General features: G+C 42.2%; 4 protein-coding genes across 5 annotated transcripts; 3 read left to right on the top strand and 1 right to left on the bottom strand.

Annotated features, from left to right (window-relative positions):
- The first annotated feature begins 1,016 nt into the window (after positions 1 to 1,016).
- LOC121053548 lies at positions 1,017 to 3,737 on the top strand. The gene is made up of 2 exons (XM_040520932.1): positions 1,017 to 1,358; positions 3,139 to 3,737. Exons 1-2 carry the CDS (start codon positions 1,182 to 1,184, stop codon positions 3,502 to 3,504), a joined length of 543 nt encoding a protein of 180 aa, XP_040376866.1. The 5' UTR covers positions 1,017 to 1,181; the 3' UTR covers positions 3,505 to 3,737.
- Positions 3,738 to 4,605: 868 nt separating this feature from the next.
- LOC102711780 (protein IRX15-LIKE-like) lies at positions 4,606 to 6,372 on the top strand. 2 transcript variants are annotated; one of them, XM_040520931.1, is made up of 3 exons: positions 4,607 to 5,084; positions 5,121 to 5,771; positions 5,869 to 6,372. In XM_040520931.1, the coding sequence occupies exons 1-3, from the start codon at positions 5,008 to 5,010 to the stop codon at positions 6,137 to 6,139; spliced, it is 999 nt and encodes a 332-aa protein (XP_040376865.1). In that variant the 5' UTR covers positions 4,607 to 5,007; the 3' UTR covers positions 6,140 to 6,372. The 2 variants fall into 2 exon arrangements, with proteins under 2 accessions (XP_040376864.1, XP_040376865.1); XM_040520930.1 differs by having other exon boundaries at positions 4,606 to 5,771.
- Positions 6,373 to 7,164: 792 nt separating this feature from the next.
- Positions 7,165 to 11,165, top strand: LOC102716564 (single-stranded DNA-binding protein WHY2, mitochondrial). Its single transcript, XM_006646840.2, has 8 exons — positions 7,165 to 7,237; positions 8,167 to 8,246; positions 8,347 to 8,444; positions 8,524 to 8,616; positions 9,189 to 9,283; positions 9,376 to 9,449; positions 10,117 to 10,205; positions 10,833 to 11,165. The coding sequence occupies exons 1-8, from the start codon at positions 7,194 to 7,196 to the stop codon at positions 10,950 to 10,952; spliced, it is 693 nt and encodes a 230-aa protein (XP_006646903.1). The 5' UTR covers positions 7,165 to 7,193; the 3' UTR covers positions 10,953 to 11,165.
- A 184-nt stretch (positions 11,166 to 11,349) lies between these two features.
- LOC102711505 (probable arabinose 5-phosphate isomerase) lies at positions 11,350 to 14,897 on the bottom strand. The gene is made up of 3 exons (XM_040520698.1): positions 14,093 to 14,897; positions 13,151 to 13,374; positions 11,350 to 11,740 (listed from the first exon to the last, which is right to left on the bottom strand). The coding sequence occupies exons 1-3, from the start codon at positions 14,759 to 14,761 to the stop codon at positions 11,584 to 11,586; spliced, it is 1,050 nt and encodes a 349-aa protein (XP_040376632.1). The 5' UTR covers positions 14,762 to 14,897; the 3' UTR covers positions 11,350 to 11,583.
- Positions 14,898 to 17,223: the final 2,326 nt, after the last annotated feature.

The raw sequence follows: 17,223 nt of genomic DNA, 5'->3' as shown, positions 1-17,223 counted from the left end.
TTTTTGCCCTCCGTTCTAAATCAATATATACATCACTATTAAGAATACGATGGTAAAAATAAAATTTCCGATAAAGAGTAAAATAGTACTTTAACGACTAACTTAACACCGTTAGTATACTCCATCTAAAATAGGGACAGTCTTAATATACTCCATCCAAAATAGGGCAGTCTGTGGATTGAGTTAAAAAAACAGGAGTAAAAATAAAAACCCTAAAAAGAGGGGTAAAATCAATATTAGAGATCAACACGGGGGCAATAACGAAATTGCCCCTAAAACCTTCTTAAGTACTTTTATAGAACAAAAGGAATACATTTTAGAAGTTAGTTCATTCGTGTATACTCTTAGCTATCACCAAAATACATAAACCATTAATCCATATGTTTTAGCTTTCTTAAATATGACTATAAATATTGGAACATGAGAGCATGTTCATTTCTTGAAAGAAGTTGTTTTGTCGCTGGGCTATTTGAGTTCTTAATCCAAACAGAAGTAATTTTAAGTAAAATATTTTAACATATTTAGTTGTAAATATAATTTTATGTATATATGACATGAATTATTACCAATTTATAGCGAGAGCAACTCTAGTATATTAACCTTATTGCTCACAGTATTCAAAATGATATAGTTAATATGCCTTTACATTACCAGTATTTCATGGCATCTTATTTATTCTATATGTTATAGATATTTCAGTACAATTTATACTCGTAAAATGTTACACCCGTAGCTATTTTAAAACAAAACGCTAGAAAACAGTAACGTTGAAGTAGCTATTTAAAACAAAAATACCAGAAAACACTCACGTTGAAATATGATAGGTTGATACTTGATACCTCGGTATCATATATAGTTCTTAAACGATATACCTCATGAGTCTCCCTTAATTTAAAATGATAGTCCAATATATGCTTCAAAATTGATAAATATGCTTAGAATTTGGCTACCTAAATGATAAATTCATTGAATTCGGGCAGCGGACGAAAAAGGTGGAAACCGGCGTAGCAGCCGCAGGGGACGGCTGGCAGTAGTTTCCGTTTCAGTTCGCCTCTTTCTAGAAAGAAACCCATACAAGAACCCTCGATAAGAAGACGCACTCTCGCCGCGCACCTGGAATCATCCGGAGGCGCCGCCGCCCGCCGCTGTGCACCTCTCGCCGGCCGATCGACGCGACGCGGATGGACCCGTACGACGTCGAGATGGAGGGCGCGGAGGCGGAGGGGGAGCCTGCGCCGCAGCAGCCTCCGCCGGCCGCGGCCGCGGCCGCGGCGGTGGTCGGAGGGGAGGGGTGGAGCATGCTGTCCCGCGCCCGCGCGCTGCTCGAGGAGGGCAAGCCGTCGCTCGCGCTGCAGGCGGTGAGGCGCTCTCTCGTCTCGTTCCCTTCGCGACTTGCTTGCTTACATTTCGGTTCCATTTTCGCGTCATTGTTGTGTCCGCGTCGATCCCTCGGCTGATGCTGGAATGGGAAATTCTCGTGGTCCGCGTCTCGGATTTTTACCTCGGGGGTGGTAGGCTGGTTATCCGATTAGAGGATCACGGTGTTTTCTGTGATTCGATTTCGCTTAGGATAGCCTTCTCCATGGCGGAATCCAGTTTGGGATGCTATGCACAAATAGAGAAGGGGTTGGTTGTGATTCGTTCTAGGTTTAGGGTTTATACTGCGGGGTTTGGGATCTGTTAGGTATGATCCGCTCTAGAAGATGTTAGGTGCTCGTCTGCCTTCTCACCTTTTTCACTTATCCTTTTGGCTATCGGACTATGTATTTGTTCCTTACACTGTCAAATAGCCATACATTAGAGAGAAGAAGATTGGGCAGCAATGCATTCACAGCGAAATGCACAGTTCCATTATGTCCGGTGCTCATAGTATTGTATTGATTCTACGCCATCACTAATTCAACTTACCGTTCACAAATGAGTTTTCGGTCATGGAAAGGCGGGGAAGTCGAACCAATTTAGCGTGGTCATGCAAATCTTTTAATCCCTTTAAGTACCATAATGTTAATTTGGGTTTATTGCTGATTTTCCCGCGCAAATGTGCAATAATTATTGATAAATTAATTATTTGAGTTTGAGTTCCTCCGCAACTGCACCAACATTTTTTCCCTTTACTGCACAATTTCCTTTTCTGATGTTTCCAGCTAATTTTAAGAGTTTATTCCCAACACAATTTACTTTTCCATTTTTTCCTCAATTATTACAGGGTTTTCTTGATTTTTCTATTTCCTTTATGTTGTGTAGAACTTTTAAGAATTCTCTACATCTGGTTAAGGTGAAAATGGGAATGTTTTCACGGCCTACTCTTGGTATTTAGTATACATAGAGGTTGTTTTTGAAGGAGGGCGCTAGAAAGATATTATCTGACTCATAGCTTTACCTCGGTCAGCGAAGCTTTTCTTATTGTCAAAATTGGATTATTTCCATCACCTGATAGATAACCTTTTGCTAGTTTTGTAGTTTATCTCTGCTGTTTTAATTATTGAACTTCTATGAGACCATATATTATGTAGGAAGAATTCTAATCATGAACTGGTGCATGATCTGAATTCAAGAATAGATTTGATGCATCTTAGCCTTGTATTGTGTCTATAGTTTCTACATTGAGCACTTTGGTCTCCTAACTCATATGCATGTACAGCTTGGTCGGTTATTCTGCTAGTCCAGAAAGCAAACTATAACTTTCTTAAGATGTACTATATGATACTTGATATTACACAAGACGTGAATGAGAACAAAGGAAACTACATTGTATGATATGTCTTACAATATTTACTTTTGCTGATGAATTTTCAATTTAAGATAACAAAACTAATAAGCTAATTGATAAATCTGTTAAGTTTTTTAATGCCACCTGCAATTTTGATTGTTCTTCAGGTGCTTCCAAAGTTTCATTTCAATTCCATTGTCCTGTTCCCAGATATGTGTGATGATATTTTTTAGTAACTAGTCAGTACATTTCTGATATATTTTCACAATTTTGTTGAGACATTTAATGACAACAGCTAAAATGGCTGGACCTCTCTGTAAAGACATGATCAAAGATGTGATCACAAATTTAGACTGTATCAAAACTTTCTAGTTCTGTTAATTCAAGTCATTTCCTTTTATTGATTTTCAACTGCCAAAATCATGCAGATTCTCTTGGCCATAAGATCTCAAGGTGGTGAACAAGCGCTCATGCAGACGCTGAACCGGGCACGGGAACTCTACAGACAAAGATCACAGCCCAGCCCTAGTGTTGATGATCTTGCTTCTTTGCTTGCACAGTGTGCTATAGCAGAGGCGCAGTCATCAGGCAATAACCCTCAACAAGTACCTGGATCTGACCCTGTCATGATGTTGGATTCTGATGAAGTCTGCATACTTGCCGAGAGTGGAAGGAAACAGATAATCTTAGATGCCTTTGCCGATGGCAGCAGCTTCATTTGCTTGAAATGTGGTGGGCTGTTTAGCACCTCGCGCAAAGATGAGCACCTGGCCTACTGGTGTGGGATCGCATGATCCTGGTGGCGCCCTTATTGCTGTATACCTGTGGCCGCCCCAGGCAATGGTCGTGGTACCCATGAGATTTTGATGCTTGAGATACACCTTCTGTTCATCGAGGCAAGTGCGTTGCCAATGTTGGACATTGTGTCGATAAAACTTGCCTTATCCATTACCTGTAATCCGTTCATGCTGTACTTTATACTGGTGGAATGGAAAAAATCTCTATATGTTTGGCATTGTTATCTGCCCCTCATGTTTGTCAGATCCGCCGATTCAGTCGACTCAGACAGGGGAGAAAATGAGTATTGGAGTAAGCAAATGATATTGTGCCCCTTTTGGCTTCGTTTTCCAACTGGTGTTGGTAGTGAAGTATCCATAAGCAGGTAAGGTTCCTTCTTATACCACGATCCCATAAGCTGTGATATGCAAATCTGTAAGATGGTAAAACTCTGCTATCATACCTGGTTACCTGCTACCATCCTTAAATGTTTAGTTCCACCTTATGTTTTAACTTTGCCAAGTAAATCTTGTTTAGTTAGGCCCATGACCAACTCATGTTTTTTTTTTTTGGCATGAGGTGTTACCGCAGTAGCTAGTGTCCTTTTTGTGTATCATGCCGTTTTATTTTGGATTCTTGCTGAGGCTTCACTTGAAGGTAACAGAGTAATATAGATGGACTCATGGACAGGCACCTCCCATCTACAAAAGTTGTAGTTCCTGCCACACCTGTGACTTAAATCCCAAGTGTTAAGTGACAGCATCTTCCTAGCAGAGCACCCCTGTCAAGGAGGTTCAGTCTTCTTTTCTTCAAAATGTTTTTCTCACCAAACATGATATGGTCTATTTGTGACTTTTTTTTTTGCTTGATGTTAGCTGCTTGCCTTAAAAAAATTGGAGCCATCTTCTGTAGCTTTTCAAGCAAGTAATGATGTTCCTCATCATCAGCTGATTGAGTACTGGCATTGTGTGTTCCATACTGGAAACAATGGGTCCGTCCTCACTTCTTTCATGATCTGATAATTTAGAAGCCAGTATGTTCACTTTAACACATGCTAGTTCAGTTCAGTTGAATAGCTACTCCAGTAATTTAGAGGCCTGAAATCCTGGATGATATTTTATGGAGTATGGAATTAGTCTTCTTCAGAGAAAGAAAGCTCTTGTGTCCAAATCATAAGAGTGCCATCAAAACCTAATAAATTTTTTTGATCCACTTTGAAGCAAACTTGCAGGAATTCCTTTTTAACTAAGCTTGCTTTCTTGCCAAACATTGCCAACTACTAATCCATCTCAAGGCTTGTTTTGCTTTGCTTAATTAAGCTAGCTTGGCTTTGTTGCCTGTCCCAACTCCCTCTCAACCCCCATTTCTCTTCCAACCTGAAAATCTGAAATGTCAGCCATGTCTGGTGTGTGAGCTATTCTTCCCTCAAATACTCAACTCAAGAACACAAGCAAAGTTAAGGTCAGTGTGTGTCTCATTGAGGCGGCAAGGAGGATAGGAGGAAGAAGAAGAGGGAGGAGATGAAGGGGATGGCTGGGCCGAAGCTGCTCGTCGTGCACCCGGCGTCGAACAAGCCGATGGGGTATGGTGGGGTGGTGTCGCTGTCCGGGGCGACGTCGCCGGGGTCGGCGGCGTCGCCCATGGCGTTTCTTGGCTCCGGGCGCTGCTGCATCTGGCTCGTCGTGGTGCTCGCGTTGTTCACCTGCGTGTCCCTGCTCACCGTCTTCTCCACGGCGCGCGCCGCGTCGGAAGGGGTGGTGCTGCCGCAGCGCGTGACGCTCAACGTCGGGGCAGCCGCCGGCGCCGGCGCCGCGGCGGGGGCGGGGGCGGGTGGGCTGCCGGCGTACGTGTTCGACGCGCTGGTGCAGTACGCGGCGGCGGCGGGGAACGCGACGGCGAGCATGCCGGAGGAGGACGTGCGCGCAATCGCGTCAGTGCTCCGGCGGCGCGCGCCGTGCAGGCTGCTGGTGTTCGGGCTGGGCGCGGAGACGCCGCTGTGGCGCGCGCTGAACCACGGCGGCCGGACGGTGTTCCTCGACGAGAACCCCTTCTACGTGGCGCACCTGGAGGGCGCCCACCCGGGCCTCGAGGCGTACGACGTCTCCTACGCCACCGCCGTCCGCGAGTTCCCCGACCTCCTCGACGCCGCCCGCGCCTCCCGGTCCGCCGACTGCCGCCCCGTCCAGAACCTCCTCTTCTCCGACTGCCGCCTCGCCATCAACGACCTCCCCAACCAGCTCTACGACGTCTCCTGGGACGTCATCCTCGTCGACGGCCCAAGCGGGTAAGCCGAGCTCATACATGTGCTGCACACACCTCGATCCCACCTTGAATGGGCATGGGGCCCGGCCATGGATGATGCTGATGGTGATGGGGCGCAGGTTCACGGAGGGGTCGCCGGGGAGGATGGCGGCGATCTTCTCGGCGGCGGTGATGGCGCGGACCAAGGGGGCGGAGACGGAGGTGCTGGTGCACGACTACCAGCGGGAGGTGGAGAGCGCGTCGGCGAGGGAGTTCTTGTGCCCGGAGAACCGCGTGGAGACCACCACCACGCCGTCGCTCGGCCACTACGTCGTGCGCGGCGCCGCCGCCGCCAGCCAGAACACCTTCTGCGGCGGCGACAGCTCGCCGACCACCAAGAAGGCCAACTAATGATCACTGGCCACGACGTTCTCAACTTCTCATCTTCTTTTTTTCCCCCGGCCGATCTCTTCTCGACTTCTCATGTATTTTGATCGACGGATGCCTCGATGACTACAAATTGTGATTAAAATTTGTAATTGAGCAGAACATCGATCTCGAAAGATGAATGTAATGTGTTAGAGCAAATATAAACGGATATTAGCTGCAATAAATATAGCAGCTAACATCATACATCTTAATAATATTCAAGAAATGAACCATCGACTTTCAAAAACTTCTTTCCTGAGAAATTTAAAAATGTTGTAAATCAAATTCTTAATAATATGATAAAAGTAAATCTATGCCAACTACTCCCTCTGCCCCAAAGCCCCAAAACAAGGGCCCATGAGGTTTGAGAAAATAGAAAAAAGTAAAAACACATGATCTTTTGGTAAGAATGCAAGTAAAAAGAGATGAGAGCCGAGCATAGAAAAACCAATCCTTTGTTCAAAGGACGCTAAGTTTATTTTTAGGCTCAAACATTTGTCCCAAAAATGACTTCACTATGTGTAAACATATGCATTTATCCGTTCAATATGACTTATCTACTCTCACGGTTCACATAGACACCTACGCAACTACTCCCTCCATATACAAATGTCTGACGCGGGCTAGTATATTTTTAAACTAGCCAACGTTAAATAAAAAAGTTTGGAGGGAGTATCATATTATTTTTTCTTTAACGAGAGACACTTAGATTATTTTAATTTATCTTAATTTGTGTTTCAACACTTTATTAATGACGAAGGTAGTATACCTGTTTTAAACCTCTCATACATCATCCCAAAATTTCGAGATTTCTTTTCCTAAAAAAAAGTGTGAATAGCGAGACATGCAGTGCCCACACTCAACGACGGCCTTTGGGCCGAAGAGGCTTGGTTGGACAGTGGGCTGGTGGCCCATCTACCAGGCCCGCGGGCGCCGCCACCGATGCCGCCGCCCGCCGGCTTCCCGACACAAGCGGCGCGTTGTCCGCTCTCTTCTCCCAATTCCATTCGGTCGCAGGGCAAACGCGACGGCGACGATGCAGCGGCTCTCCCGCTTCGGCTTCGCCCCCTCCTCCTCCAGGTCTGCCTCGCCCAAACCCTAGCTTAAACCCTAGCCCTCTCTCTCTCTCTCTCTCTCGCGCGCGCGCGCGCGCCTGGCCGGCACGAAGCTGGGGATGGCGTCCGTCTCCCGGGGCTGCCCTAGCGGCGGCGGCGGCGGCGACATTGGTGCGTCGGTTGGTGCGATTCGGAGGCGGGGCCTCGTCTGGGGCTCCGTGGTTCCAACTGGCTCGTTGGTTCGCCGCCGAGCGGCAGCGTGTGCAGTGATCTTAGGGCTGGTGTGGTGTGGCCGTTGTGGGTCAGGTGGTTGGGGGCATCGTGCGGTGCCTTCTACAATCGAGGGCGAAGTGGGTGGGGGGTTTTCAGGTTTCGGTGTTTGGATTAGGGTTATGTGTGTTTTTTTTCTGTTTTGCTTCGATGTGGATTTTCGGTTCTGACTTGGGTGTAGAGGCTGTGGGAGATTATGGTTTCGCTCCGAGGAAATGGCAGCATCTGTGCGGAGTGTGGAGAGTGTACTATCGTCTCGTGGTTTGATTGACTCACGGGGCCCTGTTTGACTGGCGATGGATTGGTCGGAGGTGCTGCTCTGATTGTTATTGTGGTGTTACAAGTCGTGCGTGGATAATACCGTTCTCTTGTTTCCAGATGCAAACTGAACTCGTGGACTTAAACATACTCTGAGTGAGATTCTTGCAATGAAATTTAGTAAGGAATGAAGTTAGTGCTGCAAATAAGTTAGCATCCTGTTTGGAGCTGATCAAGTTCATTCTGTTAATTCGTTTTTTTTTTGTAGTTCATGATTTGTCTTGTAGTAATTCATGGGCATAGTGAATGACAGTTTAAGTAGTATGGTCAACCTATCTTAGAATGATATCTTCAGGTCAATCCTTTGCTGTGTTATGGCTGCGTCTTTCCACCTGCTGCAATAAGTGTATAATTCCCTCTTCTCAGGAGAGTCACTGACCTAAAGGATGCTCTCTGGAGTGGTTCTTTGACCTTCCAACATGCTCTTTCAACATTGTCAGCAGACGGTAAAGACTTTTTTTCCTTTAGATTGTTGATCAATGTTGCTACTTGCTAATGTTATCATAATTTTATATGCTAAACATATTGGTAACTATCTTTGTGTAGAGAACACATCTGGTAGAAAATTTGCAAGCTACACTGTGTTCAAGGGAAAGGCTGCACTTTCTATGCATCCCGTACTGCCTAGCTTCAGCAAACTGGAAGTATGTACATTTCTATTTGTTTGTGTTCTTCTAGCTTACAATGCCTAACTTGCACTATCTAACTTGCCGATTTCATTAGTCTGGAGGTTCACGAGTGAGCAGAAATGGATCAGTTATGCTGACGTTTTTCCCGGCTGTTGGACAAAGGAAATATGATTATTCGAAGAAACAGGTAATAATATTTCTTGATTATTTGATCTTTCCTGGCAGTGACATCTGCCAGCCCATTGACTAATCACTAGTCATACCAAGGTTTATATCCATATTTGGGATGAAATAATGTATCAGAGGAAAATCTTTATTTATGAAAACCAAAGTTGTGTAGATCCATTACATATTGGTTATTATTGTTGCTTTATATGCTGGCTATTCTCTCGAGAAAATATGCATTTTAATAAGCGCATAACATAGTGCAAATGAGTTTGCATGATGCTTGCTACTAATAGTGCACCGTGTTAATAGTTACAGTACACATGATGTAACTGTATCTGCTCACTTAACTTCATTCATGAGAAGGAGGAGGGAGGAAAAAAAGCCCTTCTTGCTACTTTTTTTAGTGTTGATCATAGGATCATATCTGGTAACAAAGACTGCTGGGATTTTCTCTTTTTAGATTTTCATCACTTCTGCTCTACACTTATTTTCTTTTTGCACTGCCTACAGGAATAATGATCAGATTGCTTTTCTTTGCCCTCTAAAACTAAGTTACATGGACTTTGTTTATCTGCGACATCTATTATGCAGATCTTTGCTCTGTCACCAACTGAAGTTGGAAGCTTGATAAGTCTTGGGCCTGCTGAATCTTGTGAATTTTTCCATGATCCCTCCATGAAATCAAGGTTTGTCAGAATTTTGTAATAGTGTATACTGTGCATAAGATGCTTTATGCTTTGAAATCATGACTTTCTAACCTTTTCCCCTTTTTTGTTAGTCACGAAGGCCAAGTGAAAAAATCATTGTCAGTCACTCCTCTTGGCAATGACAGTGGATACTTTCTGAATATAAGTATGTGGCTTTAGTATCGTATCAGTCATGCTTGATTTTATCACCATTATATCCCTGTACTTTTATGCTCAATAATGACATTGCCATTGGTTAAATGTTATCTGATGATTTGATCACTCAATCGACATTTGTCTTGAGATATTAATGTCCATGTTGTTAGCATTTTCAGAGTGCCTACGTAAATACTGTATAATTAAATTGTCTGCTTCAAAGGCTTTATGCAGTGTCCAGGCAGTCTGGTTACCTTAACGAACACTTTCATTAGGCACAACTGTTGACTTCAGACGAGTTATTATTCTAACACTTTCATTAGGCACATCTGTTGACTTCAGACGAGTTATTATTCTAACGTTGTTTCATAAGAATTTTATGCCTGTGATTGGTCGACATTTTTACATGGTAGAATGTTAAGCTATGGCATGTGCCTGTGGCAACCTACAGCTATAATACCTAATAGTAGTAATAATACATAAAGTTGATTAACTTATAAAAAATGTATAATAATCAATAGCGCAGTTTATTCTGTTAAAAGTTCTATTTGTCTGACTCTGACAATTGTCACTGTGAACTCTTAAAATGACTGCCAGAAATTAGACGAGTATAAGAAATTATCAACTTGGCCACCATGTTTTTTGGTGATAGATACATCACAAAATCTTCTTTGCAGCTGTTCTGAACAACTTGCAGAAGACAACTGAGCGCCTTTCACTCCCTATCACAAAAGCTGAGTTTGCAGTTATGCGCACAACATTGAGTGTAAGTTTCAATATTGCCATTTGTAAAATCTATTTCTGAGCCATTGTTTCGTCCAACTAGTCTATACCCTACCAACACTAAGCTTAAATAGATCAATACATTAGGTGTACTCAGTGGTGGAACCAGAATTTTTTTAAACATAGGGCTCAATTAGTTGAATTTATATAATTTTGTCTTTATCTTCTAGTTTTTGAAGTTTTAAAATGGAATTTCAATGCATATTTAGAATCAGGAGTAGGGCTGCAGCCCTAGCCGCCCTACTCCTGTCTCCGTCCCTGGGTGTACTACCATTTGATCATAGCTTTATATTGAATTAGTTCATACTATTTTTATAGCTTCCAGTTTTAATGTGTTATATGATATGCTGTACTTTATACCAGACAGTATAAACTTGAAGTGTGCATTACGTCAATGTGCTCTGTTATTTGTTCATCAGTGACATCACTAGTACTAGGTAGCTTTGTTAATTTATCATGCTGTAATAGTGACATTTGCAGCGGTCATACAATGTTTTCCATGACAGACTGCCTGAGGTTGTGGATTTTTACATGTTACTTCGTTGGAACTGTGCAATTATAAGGCTTCGTTTGTGTTCTTCGATTGATTGGAGTGTGTGTGTGTCTGCAGTTCGCATTGCCGCACATCTTGGGCTGGGATCAGGTCTTGACTAATCACCATCCAAGTCCACCAGCAGCTAGCAAGCCCAGGGCGGAGCGCCCACACCCAGATTCAGAGTGGGAAAGGTGAAAGGTCCCTTGCAGCTACAGCATGGAGTGTTTTGAACATAACTCCCAGTCACCACCGATTAGTATGGAAATTTGGGATGCTTTCGCACTTTCTTCACCTAATCGAAATTAGATGTCTGTATTAGATTCATGGAACTAAAGATCGAAGGTCAGATTTAGCACACCATGAACTGGGTCGTGTCTGACTGCCTGTTCAATGCATGTCTGAACTTCACCGGAACTACTAGTGTGAAATTCTACTCAAGTTGGCCATGGCTTTCGCTTGACACCTGTGCCTTTTTTTTTGTGCCATTCATGTTATTTATGCTCCCTGCAAAATGATGCAAATGTCAGTTGCTATTTGGATGCACTCCAGCGAACAACACCACACCACCACTCATACCGTTTACAGCAGCTTCTGCTTATTCCACATTCATTTACAGAGAGGGTGCACAAACATCCAACGAGCAACCTGCAGCATACTGCTTTTATAGTACACCATACATAGGAGACACAGGCAACAATGTCTCTCCCCGCTCTAGACTACACGTACTAGTACAGGGATAAGATGTCATCAAGTGATGAACTGGACCAAATAGTTGCAAAGAATCATAAATGATAAATAGCAGGGTAGAGCTGATGCGAAAAGATGATTATAATCCAGCTGAGACCAATCCATGCAATGTGATGATCCCACAGACAACGTTGTTTTTGTCAACAACAGGCAAGAACTGCACCGGTGAAGGGGGTGATTCCATCTTCTCCATGGCTTCCACTGCCATCGCATCAGCAGTGATAGTTCTTGGGTGCCTGAAAGATCAAAGTAGCATGTTACGGAAGGCTCAATGTCATTGTGGGTGCCTGAAAGATCAAGTAGCATGTTACGAAAGGTTCAATGTCATGTTCAAAACTAATCTACTACTATAAAAGGGAGTAGTGGTGGTGGTACATCTGCCACCTACCCCACCACCAACTCTCTTCTATTTTTTAAAAGAAAAAATAACTTTTATATATATATATATAACCACTTTATTAACTCTACCGAAAATATAATAATGATATTTTTAATAACATCTCGTTGCAACGCATGGGCAATACGCTAGTTGCAGAAAATAATGTAAGAAACACCACTTCCAAACCAGCTTTCATCTAAAATAAAATCATTCGGGATTTCACACGTAGCATTTACCTCCATGACCGTTGACCGACATTGCTCTCACCGACGTTACTCAACTGACTTTGCTTCTACCACTCAAGTGAAATTTACCAGTGGTCCCAAGCTGCCAACTAAATTGATCATGCGTGTCCTTTACTTATATCACCGACACAATACTAGTGCAAGCTCTAAAGACTGTAGTGTCACCTCAACGAAAGATACTTGACATAATTAGTTGAGAGCTATGGCCCTTTATTAGGAAAACAGAGAACCAGACAATTCTGTCACCGGATCTTATAACAACACGCCGTGGTATCAGGAAATACATTATCGAGCAGCCTAACAGATCTAATGAACCATGTAACATCTCTGGGGAAAAAGAGAATCATTCTTTGAAGGCAACTACTGCAAGAATAAAGTTCTTTTAGAAAGCAACGAGGATTCGATGAAGACAGTTGTGTAAAACACAAGGATGTAAACAGTGAAGAGCCAACAGAGCAAAATAACCAAAAACAGTTTTGAAAAGGAAATTGACTTTAAATAAATTCACTCACTAAGTGATTCTCACTGAAAATTTTTATCTGAGTAGTTGTTTATGCTAACATCTCTGTAGATCCTTCTGGAACTATAAGTGAGCATTGATAAGAGTACAAGATAAGATTCAGTACATTGTCATGTGTTGTTTTCAGGAAAACCACATGTTGAAGGATGGCAGAAAGAAAATTGGAGTTTCTTATCATCATATTTTTTGTGAATTTCTAGCAATTGATAATTTGATATTATTTTGGACGTTCCTTAATGCCCAGGCACCCAAGTACCCAACCATGGATGCTATGGCTCAGTTTGCCATTTTTCATGTTATTGCCTCCAGAAAGTTCAGTCAAAATGACTTTGAAGGTCAGATAACTATAATAGTTTGAGAAAATAAAAATAAAACAGATCGTAGGAAAACCAGTTGTCTGGTGCTTTTGGTTCCATTCTAGTTTTCTGAAACCTTACTTTACCTAAAGATCCTACAAAGACCACCAAATAATAGTGGAGAGTACTGGTTTAATAAGACAAACCTGTTGCACATCTCCCCAACAGTGAGATTGAAAATTGCTTGCCCACTTGCCTTCAGTGTACGGCGGAGATCACCATCAGTGAAAGTTCCAATCAAATGATACTCATCATCAACCACAAGTAGACACCCACAGCCTTTACTAGTGAGTTCAGTGAGTTGATCCATGATCATATCTCCCTCCTTGCACAAAGGAAGTTCATTTTGCTTCTTCATAACATCCTTAACCTGCAGAGTAAAATTTTGCAGGTTATGATTTGACACTATAATTGTTTGGATAATGGTGATTACTTCAGGAATGTTTGGGTCTAGTTCAAATTTAAACTAAATCTGTGAAATAGATCCACATGTCCCATATCCAAACAGGCTCTTAGGATAAAAACAGTTCAAAGATCTACACAAGGAAATATTTGATATTTTTTACAAACAATTCAAGGATTAAAATAAGGGGAAATTTATTTGTAACTAGTAACTCGAGCAAAATCAGCAAGCATAACTACCACAATCCAACCGTCAAGAGTCATGCAAAAAAAAGTGTCATTCAGCATATTTTCTCGTGGTTGGAAATAATGCGAAAATGACTCATTTAACCCCCTATTCATTATGATCGGAGCGGCCTTATGAAAAAGACTGTGCCATGTAACTACAAAAAGAAATAAAATGTTGTTTGGAGAGTGACATAAATGTGTCATAGCCAGCATGTTCTTCCTTTATTGTATTCTTCCTTTATTATGTGTACAGCATTTACACCCTGGAAAATTGAAGAACTGACGCACCGACAAGCAAATTCATCAAGTAATCTATCAGTAAGGTTTGAGATCTATCTAATGTTCACTTCCCCATTTTGTGTCACTGCATAGTAAAATTAGTAATCAATTTGCTAATGTTTGCAATGAAAGTGGCTTGCTGTTTGCAATGCAGGCATGTAGCCTGCCAATTAGGTTACCTTGAAGATGAGGGATTTGCCAATCTTGCCGGCGGGGTGGTTGGCCGCGTACTGGTCCCTGGAGAGGCGGCGGGCCTCCATGATGGCGGCGACAACGGTGTCCCCGAACACCATCTGTATGGCGGTGGAGGTGACGGGCGCGAGGCCGAAGGGGCACACCTCCGCCTGCAACGGCAGATGCACATTGAGATCGCACACGGCGGCGAGCGGGCAGTCGGCGCCGGAGGCGGCGGAGGTGAGGGAGATGAGGTAGGCGCCCTTGGCCCGGGCGCAGGGCGCGAGCGCGAGCAGCTCGTCGGAGGCGCCGGACTTGGAGAGCAGCACGAGGACGTCCCCGTGGAAGACCGAGCCGATGTCGCCGTGGAGCGCGTCGACGGGGGACAGGAACCCCGCGCGCGTGAACCCCAGCGACGCGAGCGTCTGCGCCAGCTTCCGCGCCACGATGCCGGACTTCCCCACGCCGGTGAAGAACACCGCCCCGGGGGCGTCGAGCAGCGCCTGCGCGAACGCCGCCGCCTGCGCCAGGTCGAGCCGGTCGAAGAAGTGGTCCAGGTGCCGCCGCTGCGCCCCGAACAGCGGCGCCAGGTCCGACGCCGCCACCGTCACCCGCCTCTGCGGCGCCGCGAGTTCCGGCGAGGAGGAGGGGGAGGACACCGGGAGCGAACCCATCCTTCCTCTCACCACCCTCGCGGCGGCGGCGGCGGCGCGCGCGGGGGGTGCTTGCGGAAATGCCGCGGCGAGGCGAGCAGCGGATCGCTTGTTCTTTTCTTGGGATCTGGGCGAACGGCCAAAGCGCGTACTGGATTTGGAGCTCGAACGGCACCTACAAATTTATACTACAGTAATACTGTAGGCTGTGTTCTTTTGCACCGAAACACTATTATTTATCAGCATATTTAGGATATTTCTCGAATTATTAAATAGTATTCTCTATATTATTAGACATTTTAGCATTAACTAGATTGAAGTGTTTATAAATCTAGACACATATATAAAACATATACATCCATAAACACAAAATTCTTATAATATGAAATGATGAAATATGTTTTTTATAAAACTAATCATCTCATATTTTTAAATTAGCTTTTAACTTTGTAGAAGTTAATTTTATGGTTTATACCGTAAAATAGCTATCAAAAACCAAATAATCTTTTAGGTTTCAATTTTATCTAACAAAAGAACATAATGGCATGTTACACGAATATATACAAAAAAATCCTGTTCCATTTTTATTTACATAAATAATGATGGGTTTCACGGTCAGGGCACACGGCCAAAATTTATAAAAGCATATGTATTATGGTCCTGGCTGTAAAAACCACATGAGTTGTGATGAGTGATATATAACCCGAGTATTATGATCCAAAAATTTCACAAATCCACATCATTAACTAATTTAATTTGATATTGTTGTAAAGTAAAATATTTAATATTACATGGTTATAGCTTGCATATGGTGTATTCAAATAACTTGTAAATCTAACATGATTTTATATGTAATTTTATAATTCGTAACTAAGGTGTATGGAAGATTAATAGGTTAAAAGTGCAGTTTTATAAAAGAGGACAACTACACGCGATGTCATCTAGTGTATTTGCTTCCTCCTCGTGAGTTTGCGCCTTTATCCATCCCGCACCACGCTGCATCCTTGAGCCATGCGACTCAAGCAACCATATGTTATATGGTACCTGTTACCAACCAGGATACCGATTGATACCTATAGTACAGTAACATAGTACCTAGGTATCATGGATGGAAGTTGTGGGTATCGGCTATGGTACTGTATGTTTTATGGTAGATATTACAAAACCATATGGTTTTTTATATAGGGCACTGTAAGATGTTGTGAGACTTTGATTCATAACACAAGTAGTTTTACACAATTTACTCTTTTATATATTTTGAGTTTGAATAGGCGATAATATCTGTGAATGAAACACTATCGTCAGTTGTGTTCCACACTTGTTATTCATAGATGACGGACGAAATTGAATTTATGAATTAATCAATTATTACAGACAAAAAAAATAAATTAAACTTAAAAACATGAAAGGTTGATTGAAAATGGATTTCTAAAAAACTGCCGACATAGAAAAGTTTTTGCAAAAATTTACCATTTAACGGCATGAAAAGTGTGTGATAATTACATATACTTCCTTTAAGAATTTCTAATAGTTTTTAGATCTATTTATTGATCAATATATATATATAATTTGTACTCCCTCAGTCCAGATTATATGGAATTCTGACTATTCATTTATAATTTTTAAACATTCGTCTTATTCAAAAATTTAGTGCAAATATAAAAATTTATAAGTAATACTTAAACTGCTTTTAATAATAAACAAAATAAATAATATTTTTAAATTTTTTGAATAAGACGAGTGGTCAAACATTACAAACGGAAAGTTAAAATCCCATATAATATGGGACGGAGGGAGTATATATGTTTAAATCCATCAATAGCCACATAAACCTAAATAACTTTCAAAAATTTTACCCGTGGAACAGAGCGAGTAACTTATAGGACGAAAAATGAGACATTACATTACGCTCCACTACCGTCAAAAAAGAAACGAGCAGCGTGCGTTGTAAGTTGGCAGACACCGGTACGAAGTCAAACGAGAAGAGCCACCGATGGTCCATGCGAAGTGCTGGTTCGGTTTTGCAGTCTACTCTCCGGCAACACACGGTCACGTGTCAAAAACAATGTACTCCCTCCATGACGCACAATTAGTTCTATTTTTTTAAAAAAAATATATAACTATTAATTATTTTATTATAATATGATTTATTATTATATAAACTTTAATTATGACTTGCAATTTTTTATCTTTAGATAAAATTTTTTAAATAAGATGACCAGTTAAACATATATTTAAAAGTTAGCGGTGTTATACGAAAAGTAGAGAGTACTAAGTATTAATGCTACCGCCCTATCTTTTCGATTACGCTCATATTTATATGTCAATATTAGAATTTTTAACCGTAAATTTGGAGTTGATTTTGAGAGTTTTTCACCGAAATTAATTTTTTTAGCGTTGGCTTTCGCAAATTATTTTCATTTACAAATATACCACCAACAATGGCTCCCTACGTTTCACCAAACATGCACACATCCTTGTTA

The sequence above is a fragment of the Oryza brachyantha genome, chromosome 2 (assembly GCF_000231095.2).
Source record: "Oryza brachyantha chromosome 2, ObraRS2, whole genome shotgun sequence".
NCBI classification, from domain to species: Eukaryota; Viridiplantae; Streptophyta; class Magnoliopsida; order Poales; family Poaceae; genus Oryza; species Oryza brachyantha.
Note: the sequence above shows the minus strand (reverse complement) of the source record. Positions and strands in the feature narration are given on the sequence as shown.

Excerpts from the sequence above, each read along its gene's own strand:
- LOC102716564 (XM_006646840.2), top strand. The coding sequence starts at position 7,194 with ATGCAGCGGCTCTCCCGCTTCGGCTTCGCCCCCTCCTCCTCCAG. Across the intron at positions 8,247-8,346 it reads TTCAACATTGTCAGCAGACG|AGAACACATCTGGTAGAAAA; the intron begins GTAAAGACTTTT and ends ATCTTTGTGTAG. Across the intron at positions 9,450-10,116 it reads TGGATACTTTCTGAATATAA|CTGTTCTGAACAACTTGCAG; the intron begins GTATGTGGCTTT and ends TCTTCTTTGCAG.
- LOC121053548 (XM_040520932.1), top strand. The coding sequence starts at position 1,182 with ATGGACCCGTACGACGTCGAGATGGAGGGCGCGGAGGCGGAGGGGGAG. Across the intron at positions 1,359-3,138 it reads CGTCGCTCGCGCTGCAGGCG|ATTCTCTTGGCCATAAGATC; the intron begins GTGAGGCGCTCT and ends AAAATCATGCAG.
- LOC102711780 (XM_040520930.1), top strand. The coding sequence starts at position 5,008 with ATGAAGGGGATGGCTGGGCCGAAGCTGCTCGTCGTGCACCCGGCGTCG. Across the intron at positions 5,772-5,868 it reads CTCGTCGACGGCCCAAGCGG|GTTCACGGAGGGGTCGCCGG; the intron begins GTAAGCCGAGCT and ends GATGGGGCGCAG.
- LOC102711505 (XM_040520698.1), bottom strand. The coding sequence starts at position 14,761 with ATGGGTTCGCTCCCGGTGTCCTCCCCCTCCTCCTCGCCGGAACTCGCG. Across the intron at positions 13,375-14,092 it reads GCAAATCCCTCATCTTCAAG|GTTAAGGATGTTATGAAGAA; the intron begins GTAACCTAATTG and ends TTTACTCTGCAG. Across the intron at positions 11,741-13,150 it reads GTTGGGGAGATGTGCAACAG|GCACCCAAGAACTATCACTG; the intron begins GTTTGTCTTATT and ends TTGATCTTTCAG.